General features: G+C 34.0%; 1 protein-coding gene across 1 annotated transcript in view; it reads left to right on the top strand.

Moving 5' to 3' along the window:
- The first annotated feature begins 514 nt into the window (after positions 1 to 514).
- The window catches only part of LOC107840980 (probable RNA-dependent RNA polymerase 5), a 16,273-nt gene continuing 3,943 nt past the window's right edge, over positions 515 to 12,844 (top strand). Inside the window, exons 1-18 of the mRNA XM_016684957.2 lie at positions 515 to 1,045; positions 4,443 to 4,665; positions 4,752 to 4,887; positions 5,215 to 5,289; positions 5,806 to 5,959; positions 6,659 to 6,860; positions 6,963 to 7,050; positions 7,231 to 7,374; positions 8,061 to 8,135; positions 8,258 to 8,329; positions 8,505 to 8,611; positions 9,228 to 9,376; positions 9,851 to 10,076; positions 10,730 to 10,955; positions 11,194 to 11,336; positions 11,716 to 11,887; positions 12,294 to 12,432; positions 12,520 to 12,683. Coding sequence (XP_016540443.1) covers positions 613 to 1,045; positions 4,443 to 4,665; positions 4,752 to 4,887; positions 5,215 to 5,289; positions 5,806 to 5,959; positions 6,659 to 6,860; positions 6,963 to 7,050; positions 7,231 to 7,374; positions 8,061 to 8,135; positions 8,258 to 8,329; positions 8,505 to 8,611; positions 9,228 to 9,376; positions 9,851 to 10,076; positions 10,730 to 10,955; positions 11,194 to 11,336; positions 11,716 to 11,887; positions 12,294 to 12,432; positions 12,520 to 12,683 — 2,928 coding nt within the window. The 5' untranslated portion in view covers positions 515 to 612. The remainder of the gene's footprint in view (positions 1,046 to 4,442; positions 4,666 to 4,751; positions 4,888 to 5,214; positions 5,290 to 5,805; positions 5,960 to 6,658; positions 6,861 to 6,962; positions 7,051 to 7,230; positions 7,375 to 8,060; positions 8,136 to 8,257; positions 8,330 to 8,504; positions 8,612 to 9,227; positions 9,377 to 9,850; positions 10,077 to 10,729; positions 10,956 to 11,193; positions 11,337 to 11,715; positions 11,888 to 12,293; positions 12,433 to 12,519; positions 12,684 to 12,844) is intronic.

Genomic DNA, 12,844 nt, shown 5'->3' with positions numbered 1-12,844 from the left:
GCATTTGGTCATAAGAAATTTTTTTCCAAAAATTATTTCACAAACTTATTTTTAGTTTTTTTTCACTCCTATTTCATGGATTTTTAAAAATAAGTTAAATTTATATTCATAACCAAATATTGCACCAACTCGAACTCTAAAAGATCATTAATTTCATGATCAAACAGGACCTAATTTTTTCAAATTATATACTCTCTCCGTCTCAAATTAGCCGTTTCAATTTTTTAGTTTAATTTTTCATTTTACTTGTCTTTTTTTATCAATTAAGAAGAAACGATTTTTTCTTCATATTTTACTCTTTATATTAATTATTTTTTCTTTAAATTAAAATATAAATATTATTTAATAAGAATACTATAATAAACTAACCATATTATTAATTATTTTTCCTAATTAATATGTATCTCAATTTAAAACAATAATTTAAGACCAAGAGAATATAAAATATCACATAATTAATTAGCCCTCAAATTTTAAAATCCCAACCAAACATAAAATAAACTCCTCGTTCTAAAATTAAACTTCAAAATCTAACTTCCATTAATATCACCAGAACTCCAATTTCTCTCTCCAAAAAAAAATAAAAAAAATCCCACTTCTTCTATACTTCAAATGGGAAACTATTTTTCTTACAAAAATGAATCAGTTGAAGAAGTTGAAGAGGTTGAATTTGAAAAAGAAGAAGTAATTATTAAACTTCCAAATTCAGTAGAGCAAATGCTAAACCAACTATGCAAATCTCAGAACCAAAATCCACCAGATAATAAAGTACGTAAACTACTTTATGGAATTGGTGAAGAACGATCACTATACATATTGAAAGAAATTTCGAAATGCCAAATTAGAAAAAGCCTTAGTGGTTTTATTGTATTCATGGCAAAAAAATACTGTCATTCAGAAACTCAAATTTGTGAAAAGCAAGTTGCTCCAGTTACTACGTCTGCTGAGAGTTTTTATTATAAACCAAATTTATTGCCTCGGAATTCTTCGTCTTCTTCTTCGGTTAGTTTATTCCATAGAAATGCGGCGCTTTTTCAGGAAAATGGTATGTTCTTTATTTTATTACTTCCTTCCTTCTATTTCATGTGTCGTCATTTGATCAAACACGGAGTTTAAGAAATAAGGGAAGATTTGGTAAAGTTTACCAAATTATCTTTGTGTTAATATATTTTTTTTTAATTAAGTGGAATCAATAAGGATAAAAGGATAATTATCACTTTAAAAAGTTGTTAAATAAGGAAAAACGATACTTATTTTGGAATGAATTAAAAAGGAAATGATACATAAGTATTATTTTATAAATATATAAATATGCATGTATTTTTTTGTTTTGTTTTGTTTTTTTGTTTTTGTTTTTGTTTAATGTGATGTGACAGTGTGTTAGAGTTTCATTTTGGTTGGAAAATGGAGCTGTGGTTTATTTGTATAAACAACATAAATCTCGACAGTTAGGAACAAATCTTGATTTTGGGCCTGTTGAGATATGTAATTTGCTCTCGATATATCCGGTGAAGATATATTTTTTTTATGAAGTGATTACTTTTTAGAAATTTAACTTGCATATATGTTTTCTCCTTTTATTGTTTTGTTCTGTTTTCGTTTTTGCTTTTGTTTTTGTTGTATGTGATGTGAGAGTGTGTTAAGAGTTTCATTTTGGTTGGAAAATGGACCTGTGGTTTTAAACAATGTAAATCTCGACAGTTTAGAACTTAATTATTGAAAATTTGATTTTAGTTCTGTTTAGATACATAATTAGCTCCCGATATATCTGATGAAGATATATTTTTCTTTATAACATAATTAACTTTTGATATATTTTTTTTGTTTTAAATTTTGATACATAATTAAGTTTTTGGGAGACAACAGGAGTAGCAGAAGCTGAAAAAAAATAGTTTTTCTCCAAAAGTATTTTTTGAAAAGCAATTTAAAAAAAATTACATTTAGAATAACTTTTTAAAAGCTTGGTCAAATACTATTTTTGCTCAAAAGTGCTCGTGAAGGTGGTTGGCCTAACACAACATCTAAGAAAGTGGCCTAGTAGTTCAATGAAGTTGGATTGAACACCATGAGATCTCAAGTTTAATTCCTAACAGAGACTAGGTGATTTCTTCCTATCTGCTTTAGCTTTAGTGGATAGAGTTATCGGTACCTGCTTAGGGGTGGCAATTTCAGCCCATATTTGTTTTTTCTTTTTTTTTTCCTTTAATTTACTATTTTTTTCTTTCTTTTTTCCTTTAATTTACTTTTTTTTCTTTTTCATTTTTTCCACTTATTTTTTACTCATTTCTTACATTTTTTTTCTTTCTTCTTTTTCATCATTTTTTTCTTTTTCAATTTTATTTCTTTTCATTCTTTTTTTTTTTATTTCCGTTTCTCCTTTTTCATTCTTGATTCGTCATTTTTGTCATTTTTCTTATTTTTTTATATTCTTTTCCTCATTTTTTTTGTCATTGCATTTTATATTTTTTTACTTTACATACTATATATTTCATATAAATTTATTATTTGTATTTAAATAGTTTAGTTGTCAATATGTGCAATTTATTATTTGTATTTATATACAAATAAGTATATGAATTAAAATTAACATGGGTTGTGGTGCAGTGGATGGGGCCGCTTCATCCTTAGTCGAGGGTACGACCCTGGTTATGGAGAAACTCTATTGGGAGCGCTGCCACCTTAATGGGCCCTGATATGAATTAGTCGGGGCTCCAATGCAGGCACCAAACACTGAATGAAAAACCAAAAAAAAGTATATGAATTAATTGTATTTTCTTGAGACTAAAATATATATGGCTGAGAATCCACATAGCTCTCGAATTATAAATGTTGGGCGAATATAAATCAATATGCGCTTATAGTATTTTCGTTATCATAGAAAAAAGAAGGAAACCAAAAATAGAAAAAAAAAAAAAGTTGAAAGAGAGGTAGAAGTTAGAGATAGAAGAGAGAAAAAAGTGTAAAGAAAGAATTGAAGAAAAAAATACAAAAAAAATCAAAAAGAAAAAATAATAAAAAAGGAAAAAGAAAAAAGATGATTGTAAAAATAAATATACTGAGCGGTTACAATATTTTAGTCATCATCCATAATTTGTACTCGACTTAACCATGTTCTTCAAAAATAAAAAAAATATAAAATATAAAATACAATCAAAAAAGAAAAAAATGAGAAAGATGTAAAAACAAAAAAATAAAAAAAAAGAAAAAAGAAAGAGAAACAAAGGATAGAGGGTAGAGATAGAAGAGAGAAAAAAAAAAGAAATGACAAAAAAATAAAAAAAGAAAAAAACTAGAGGCTACATATAGAAGAGAGATAAAAAAAAAAACTAAAAAGAAAAAACTAAAAAAAAAAGAAATGTAAAAAAAGTAAGATGATATGATATAGAAGTTTTAAGTTTTTGAGTCTTTGGCTTAGGAGTTAAAGTGGGTTGAAACCATTTTTACCCAATTCATATTTACCCATATTTATATGGACGGATTGCAATCTAAAACATTTTTGTTCGATCCATATTTAACCCATCCAAATCTAATCCAATTCGCCCGTTTGCCACCCCTATACCTGCTGCTGGTGGAGGGAGGTGGCAGGTATCTCGTGAAATTAGTCGAAGTGCGTGCAAGCTGGCCAGACACCACAGTTATAAAAAAAAAAGTGATTGTCCTAACACAAATCGTTTCTCTTAAAAGTACTTTTTTGAAAAACACTTTTGAAAAAACGCTTTCCAAAATAATTTCTTTTATGAAACTTAGCCAAACAAGTTAGTAGTTTCACTAGTGCACTGACAGTGTAAAATAGATTGGATTAGTTATGCTAAATAACCTTATAATATGTACACAGTATATAGATAATGTATATTTTATACTAACATACATATACTATACATACATATACATATCTACGCATACCTTTTACATATAATATTCATGCATATACACGCCATATACAATCGAGCGTGTATGTAGTGTATACTTAGGCCATTTTCGGTGAATTTGGTGGCCGAATGGTGTATATTGGTAGCTATCCCTTATAAAAACTTGCTACTTATATCCTAGAAGAGGTTTAAACTTAATATATTAAAATGTAGTCGAGACTAATAATTACGTTCCTATATTCTTCACCACCTAAATACCGAGCTTTTCACAAAAGAATTCACTTACTTTGCTTTACTGGAAATGAATTATTCCTTGCGGAACCTTGAATTTGCCCCTTCTTTCATCTATTGGACTTTGGTAGCCTTATGGTTAGAAATGTTCCATTTAATAGAATTATGAAATAGTATATGTGATGGCATACAATGTTAAATTACCCATTCCGTATTTTAAGAAAGTTTCTTCGATTCATTTTTAAAACAACAGCAACATATCCAGTGTATTCAGTTTGCTATCTCTTCTTCTTTGTTTGCATGTTTACAACTTTCAAGACTCTAGTTTTCCAATGCTTGCAGATATAGTAGGTGATACATCTGATTCTCCTACATCAGCTCCACAAATACCATCACCTCGAACAACTCCAGTGACAACGAGCTTTCAAAGAGATCACTACGCTCGCAGATCATCTGAATTTAGACTTAGAAACAGTGCCAGCACACGAGGAATAAGTGAGCAGTTACTTGCACTCAGTAAGCTTGAATTCAGGAAATTCTTTCTGATTCTGAATTACATAGGGAGGTAAAGTTTGCACTTATTCAAATATCTATTTTTGTGACGTCTATATTGCTACAAGTTGTTATTTGCTTGATTGATATGTATTGCAGGAGGAAGTTGGAGGATGTAATTATGCTCCATGACGTTGGTGACATTTTGGATATGATATATCAACCTATGTCTCAGTTTGAGTCGTATATCTGGAATAAATATGGTCATCCTTGTGAAAATAATAAACGGGTGCAGGTATTTTTCTATCTACTACCACTCTTATATGATCTATTTTCATCTTTTAGTTAGTTCAGATTTAAGGTCTGGGTTCCAACCCACATGGCCGTGTCTTGAGCCGGGGGTCTATCGGAAACAACCCTTCTACTTCTCCGGAGGTAGTGGTATGGACTGCGTACATCTTACCCCCCAGACCCCACTATGTGGGAATATACTGGGTTTGTTGTTGTTATTGTTCCAACCCACATGGGCTTCATATTTCAGTTGTTTCATTTTTTGGATTTGATGTATTTCTGAACTATTGAATTACTAATCCAATAATTGCCTTATATATGTGTTTTCCAGTATCTTGATTGGGATTCCGGAAGGACTCATCTCTACCATTGCCATGTCCATTCGGACGGAAGCTATACTTTTAAGGTCTGTTCTTCTTGTGTTTCAGAACTTTGAGTTGTCAAGAAAATGTCCAAGATAACCGCTTTAGCCGTTGAACTGTGTGCCAGAGTTACTCCTGTGATTGAATTGGCTGAAAAAGATCTCGGACACTTTTACATTTTTTATTATGTAGATATTTAATTTGTGTAGTAGCTGTACGTTGCGAATCATTCACCTTAGCTTTGTAGCTGTAAAAGATTGTATTTAACTACTGAAGCTTGCCGTCTCCCGTGACTGATACAAGAGCCCGAATGCAATAACTGTAATGCCTACGCCTCTTCGCCGGAAAATTACACTGTTTAGCTAGGTTATAACTTTAGTTTTATGTATACATACTATATGATGACTCCCCTTATTTTCTATCTGTGTCTACTATTTTATATTGTGACACCCCTAAGTAAAGTTCCTGGATCCGCCACTGTATCCACTTTGGACAGTGCATCACATATCCTTAATCATTAGTATCCATTTCTTGACTTGTTTTATTTCCATCCTCTTCAGGGTCCTTACCTGAAAGCTGAAAGAACCCATCTGCAGCGGTCATTAGGAGATGAAAATGTGTTGATTGTCAAGTTTGAGGGAAATGCCCCAAGTTGCCCAGAAGAGATTGTTCAGAATGGAATTCTTGTTGGTTTGAGGCGTTATCGCTTTTTTGGTAATTACCTTTATATATGTTGACAAAGTATTTCGAACTTCCTAGCTTGTCTTGGAAATATAAGAAGAAATACAGAATTAGCCTTTTCTTTTCTGTGCTAAGTTCGTATAATTTCAAGAGTTTGTAGGTCTTTCAAGATTTTTTATGGTAAAGTGAAATGTCAATTGCTTAGTGTTGCCGCCTCTTCATGAAACGCTCATTATCAAGGAAAAATTTGTCATAAGAGTCTTGATGGCATCACTGAAGCACATTAAGTAAGGTGAAGCGCTCAACGTGTTTTGATCCTCGCTTCAGGGCTTCAGCGCGCTTTAAATGCACCTTTGACACACTGGATCCATCTTAACATATGTGTCGCTACAACAGAGATGTATTGGGCTTGTAAGGCCCAACATTCTCTCCCATTCAACGCTGATGATCTTTATTACATGGAAGTACAGTACTTAGGGGGCAATTTTTTTTGCTTATATCTACGAATTGTAATTAAAGAAATTCTCGTCTTATGGCCTTTGCATTGGCCTGTGTTAATGTGGATGTTCCGGTTTCACAAGTAGCTGTTTGATGAAATTTCTCATGTTCCCAATAAATAGAAGTGTCATTCTCATAGTATACTCAAAATCGAGGGTGGAAATCCCCGAGAGATTATGTTTTTGAGTGTTTATGATGCCAATGAGGCTTTATGTCATTGTGGTACTTGAGCAGTTTATAAGGATGACGGGAAAAAGAAAAGTTCAAAGGACAAAGAGGAAAAGATTGACTCTGTGAAATGCTACTTTGTTCGAATGGAATCTCTTAATCCTTGTGAAAAAGAAAGTTACATTTTGCATGACAAGATAGTCCATGACGCAAGGTGCCATTTCATGCATGTACATATGGTCTCTAGCATGGCTAAATACATGGCGAGGTTTGCTATTTTCCCGACCATTTTTAACTTTTTAATAGTTTTTGCGTACTTTCTTTCTTTCTTTCTTTCTTTCTGAAGTGCATAGTTACTCTGATAATGCAGGTTCTCTCTAATTTTATCCACGACAGTAAAGCTTCAAGTTGATCTGAATTCAGTGAATATTGACAGAATTGAAGATATATATTGTCATGTATATTACTTATCAAACATATAACATATGCGTATATATAATCATGTATACTGTCTGTTGTTTCTTTTTCCGTGTGTTCTCCAATATGCCATCTCTTTATAATTTTTCTCTTTCCATGGTCTCAAGATAATGAACTCTCTTTATCATTTAATCACCTCCTCCATTGGGAAAAAATTGTAGGATAAGAATGGACGAATTCTCTACGATGAAGACAGGAAACCCCTTATACACACAGATGGGACTGGATATATTTCAGAAGACTTGGCAAGATTGTGTCCGCAAGAATTTTTTAACGTGAAGCACAAGTTTCCTGCCAACTTAGAGGTAATCTGATTAGACGTAGTTGACTAAAGCATTTCCTTGATGTCGATTATGCCTTTGTATAGCATTGAAAGCCAGTAAACCTAACAATGAAGCATATAATTTGGCTTTATTCCAAAATATATCGTACTTTTGGATATACTTCCAGTGGCTGAATCTAAGGGATAATGGAGCGATCCTTACAATGTATCTCATTAACCATGCACGTGTACCACGAGTTGATCTCTCATTTATGACATCATTAATGAGGCTAATACATTCTTGTCTGACAACATATCCAAACTCACATCTCCGGGCAGAAGCCTCTGCATAAACGACAATAAAATTAAAGCAAGTCCTTGAACTACCTAAAGAAACAAAACTGCTCAAGGGAGGGACCAATAATGTTAAATAAACCAAAAATATGATTTCTTGTCAAACTTTCCTTATCTTTTCTTCTCCAGCATTCAGTCACATAGCCATTGGAAATACCTATCAAGTTTTTAGTGTTCTCATCTTTAATTGAATTCTTTTATTTCCTTATTTTTCTTTAGTTGTAGGCAGTGCACAAGAAACCGTCTCATGTTCAGTCTGTTGCATGCTAGTATTGATGTATACTATCTGACAGATTCATTGTTCGGTTCTTTGTATCAGTTTCCATTCATCTCTCTTTAAGAACTTTCCATTAAATTTTGGACCAACCATTTCAGAGATATCCCAATGGTGTCAAACTTGGAGAGAATTCATCCACGCCGGGAGAGGCGGAATTTCAGAATGGGGAGCCGGTAAAAGTTTTTTGACGTTTACTAGTCGATTCAGAATCCAAATTGCTGGAATTTTTTTATCACTAAAATGGTCAGCTGGATTCTTAGCTGTCCAGTTTTCATGCTTCTCTTTGTCTTTCTAGCCTCTGTTGATGCAATGCCGGCTATTCTACAATGGTCTTGCTGTAAAAGGAACCCTTCTAGTCAATAGAAAGGTACTGATTTCCTCTAAGCACCGTAGACCAAACTCCGTTCCATTTTAATCTTAAAACTTATTGCATAGTTCTCTCTGATGGCATATTGAAGAAGCTTTTACCCTTTTATTTATTTAGTTTCTCTGATTCCAAATCAACTTCCTGACGTGTACAATGTCTTGTTCTTAAATATTAGCTGCCACGGCGCACAATTCAGATTAGGCCCTCAATGATCAAGGTTGAGGAAGATCCAAGGCTGTCAAGAGCTCAAATATTTAACTCGTTGGAAATAAATAAACCCAGGTATTTGGCACTTTTTAGTTAATCCAATAATTCAGTTAATAGAAAGATAAAAAGTTCATTGTAGGAATCTTCGTTTGTCCATGAAATTACTACTTTCATGACCCTTTCAGTTTTATTTTAGAAATATTTTAGTTAAGTACATGTGCATATATGAGTAAAAATCTGGCATTATGCATTTCAGCAGTTAGTAAATAACAGTAAGGAGAAACTACATTCAATGCAAGCTAATATCATACCAGAGGTTTGTGGAACCACTATTTACTGTATGAAATCAGTTTGCATTTTTATTACTTAAGGGGAGAATTGATCAGTCTGATCATATCCGCCGCCAGTAGGATCCTAAGTGAGGGACGTGAATTGTTTGGTGAGATTTTCATAGTATTAAAAGAGCAAAAAGGTCTACCAGTTACCACTAGGATATCAACTTGCCTATTACGACAGGCTCTAAAAGATGGACATATCTCCCTTCTAATGATTGTTCTTAGAAAGAATTCTTCCATGCTATCTCTGTATTACAGAAGTTCTGTTAAAATATCTGCGGCTACAGAAATTTCAGGTATATATGTCCCTGTGGGCTTACCTGTTGCAACTGACACCTCTTATGTTCGTCTTTCAGTTTTAAGCCTAGGAATACTCGTCTATCAAGAACCCTTATTGCTCTGTTGACCTATGGAGGTGTTCCCGTGGAGTATTTCTTTGATATTCTGAAGAATACTTTGGAGGAAACACAAAGATTATACTCAGATGAGGTGACAGCTCTAAAAGGTAATTCTAGTTTTAGAAAAAAAAATTATAATAAAACTACGTTTCTATGCTATTGTATATGGTTTATAATCTAGCATGTATAAGGAGAAATGTTACCTTCGGATGCTGTTATGCGATAATTTTAAACTTGTGTTTAATTTGGCTTAAATTCCAGCACGTGGTAACGTTTTGTTTCTCAAAATTTCGAATAATCTTTTGAAAACATTGCATGTTTATTATTAGCAAGCTGGTGCTGATACCTATTTTGAATCAACATCCTCTGTTGATCTTTGTGGATTTGATACAGAAGTTTTTATCAAAGCACCCCTTTACCTGCATTAATCTTAATATGTTTATACAACAACAACAACAAACCAGTATATTCCCACATAAGTGGGGAATCTTAATATGTTTGAGTCGATTTTTAAGTCTCAGTTGATTATGTTACCAAATCAGACCCTTGCTTCCTTACTTTTATTGGGTGTCTCCATGCAGTTGCAGTGAACCATAGAGATCGTGATGATGCCTCTATTGCCACAAGTATGATAATGGCTGGAGTACCTCTCACTGAACCATTTCTTTGGAGTTGTTTGTCTTCCCTGGCAAAGGAAGAAAGAAATGGATTAAAAGCAGGAAAACTTCCTATCTCTGATACTTTCTATCTGATGGGGACAGCTGATCCGACTGATACTTTAAATCCTGATGAAGTCTGTGTTGTTCTGTAAGCATACTCTTTAGATGTATTGTATATGATCCTTGTTGTCTATTAGATTGTCCAATAATGGTTAAAGGGTGGACTGTTGTCATATGTCTTTGGATGATCATTAACTCATGAACTAGCTTTTTTGGTTCAGTTAGCCCCAAGGTTCGTTTTCTCTACACGGTATCAACACTCCTGTTAACCGGGCCGAGGAGTGCAGGTGCGGTGTTAATTGCCCCATGTTGGTTGAGAAAATGAGCCGTTGTCTCCTTATGTGCTGTTTTGGGGTTGAGTTAGGCCCAAGGTCTATTTTCTTTACATTGTCCTATCCCTAGTAAGTATTGGATGTGTTATCTCATTATGGAAAACCTGGCATTAGATCCCATAACACGACTCTAAAAAAGTTTGGTGAAAGCCGATGCAGGTGTTTGCACCATGCACTACAAATTTGCACTTTGGTCAAAGCTACATTTGCCTCTTTCGGAATTTCATTTCATCAATGCTCATTTGCACAGTAGTCTAGTGAAGAAGTTCGATTAACCTAAGAATTGTTTTGAACTAGGTATTTCAGCATAGATATGTTTGTAACTTGTGTTCTCTTTTTGATGCTATGCCTGTACTTTCAAAAAGTAAAACTAGAAATTTACTATGTAAAACTCTGTCGTTATACGCAGTGAACATGGACAAATATATGGAGAGGTACTAGTATACAGGAATCCTGGGCTTCATTTTGGTGATATCCATAGACTACTTGCTGTGCCTGTGAAGAACCTCGGAGACATTATTGGAAATGCTAAATATGGTATTTTCTTCTCTACCAAAGGTCCAAGATCCGCAGCCACTGAAATTGCTAATGGCGATTTTGATGGAGATAATTATTGGGTCTCTCGGAACCCCCAGGTCAACTTTTTCTCTGCTACTATTGGCTAACTGCTATAATCATTTTGCCTAACAATTTAATTGAACTGCCAAAGATTGGTTCGTTCATTTGCACTCCCCATGTCCAATTAGAATTGATAATGAAACATCGATAATGAAAAGAAAAACAAACATATTGTGATGCCATTTCGTTTCCTGAATGAATGAAAATACTCAATAATTTCCGTCCAATTTGAGCATGCTATGTTGTATGCTTCAGCTGTTAAAATATTACACTGCAAGTAGACCGTGGAGCCGAATCTATTCAACACCAAAGACATTGCATAGGGAGCCCAACCACTTCTCTGCGGAGGAAAGGGAGCATGAACTCTTTCAGAAATTTCTAGAAACTAGGAAGCAGAAGTATGTATTATAATAGACTTATCACATATTTATTATATTACAGTTATCAGTCTCTATTATAATATCATCTCAGTGTAGAATGCCCATTTTGCCTTCCAAAATTAGAGTATGTCTCTTTGATATTGCCTGAAACATGTCGCCTATGCTTCATGAAGAACGCAACATACAGTTCCATTGTCAAAGTTGCTCATACTCAGGAAGTCCTTGAGCTAATGAGCAACATGTGACAATGGAGAATCTTCTCTGAATGGCAGGATCGTTGTTGATAAGTTACTTTTATTTGACCTGGCTAAACTTCCTGTAATGTCTTTATGCTTTAGATACTGAATTAAATGCTCATGTTTCGATTTTACTTATGAGACTTGGTTTACACCTTCAGTTATAGCATGGCTGACGCTTCTGCTAACTGGTATGCACTCATGGATAGACTTCTGATATTGGGGAAATATAATACCACGGAGAATGAAGAGACGGAGTCTATGAAAGAAAAACTGCTGGAGTTGATTGATTTGTATTATGATGCTATAGACGCCCCAAAAAGTGGGAATAAGGTTAGTTGCGCTAACCTGATCTCTGTTTGATATCCCTTATTAACAATCCTATGCTTGATCACTGTGCTCTTTGAGTGTTTCGACTTTTCTGTTCCCTAAATCATTTTTATTAGTTTGATGCCTCTCTTGCCTGAAAACTTAAGATTCACTATCATGTTGTGTGAAGAAAATATGTGCATCTAGTCGAGAAACGATTGACATCTAATCTTGCTTCCAAAGCTAGAGTAGGCTTGATAAAAAAAAAATTTGTTATGTTTTTAATCTTGATTAGCCTCCACGGGATTGGGGTAAGGTCTGCGTACACTCTACCCTCCTCGCTCCCTACTTGTGGGATTATTTTGGATATGTTGTTGTTTTAATCTTGTTGAGTTATCGAGTTCTTGTCTTACGACTCCTCTGACCACAGGTTTTCATCCCAAAGAGATTGAAAGTACACAGATTTCCGCATTTCTTACAAAGGAAAGAAAGCTATAACTCTACCTCAGTCCTAGGCGAAATTTATGACCGGGTTGAGAAATTTAAAGCTGAAGAACCAGTTGCTGTAGGCAAGTGTTTGATCCACATACTGATCGAAAATTTTCCGTTGTTTACTGGTTGTGGAATTGACATATCTCGTTTTTCTGTATTTCCAGAAATTACGAAGCTCTCGACTTTTGAAGTTGGAATCCCTGCGGCATGCTTGAGGTTATGGGAAGAAAGGTACGAAAATTACAGATTTGATATGAAGGACGCACTGAACACCAGCAATGAATCAAAAAATGACTTAGCTGACCAGGTTATTAAAAAGTACAAACAGGTAAAACCTTCTTCTCCCGATCTTAATAAATTTTACTTCAATAATATCATTACGTAATTCATAAATAGACACTCAAAGGCCTCAGCCGGCAAGTAAGTATTCCATTTCTTAGAGTGCACATCTAGACACCTCAATCTGATCTCAACTGGCAACTAAACACT

This window comes from Capsicum annuum, chromosome 9, assembly GCF_002878395.1.
Source record: "Capsicum annuum cultivar UCD-10X-F1 chromosome 9, UCD10Xv1.1, whole genome shotgun sequence".
NCBI lineage: Eukaryota > Viridiplantae > Streptophyta > Magnoliopsida > Solanales > Solanaceae > Capsicum > Capsicum annuum.
Note: the sequence above shows the minus strand (reverse complement) of the source record. Positions and strands in the feature narration are given on the sequence as shown.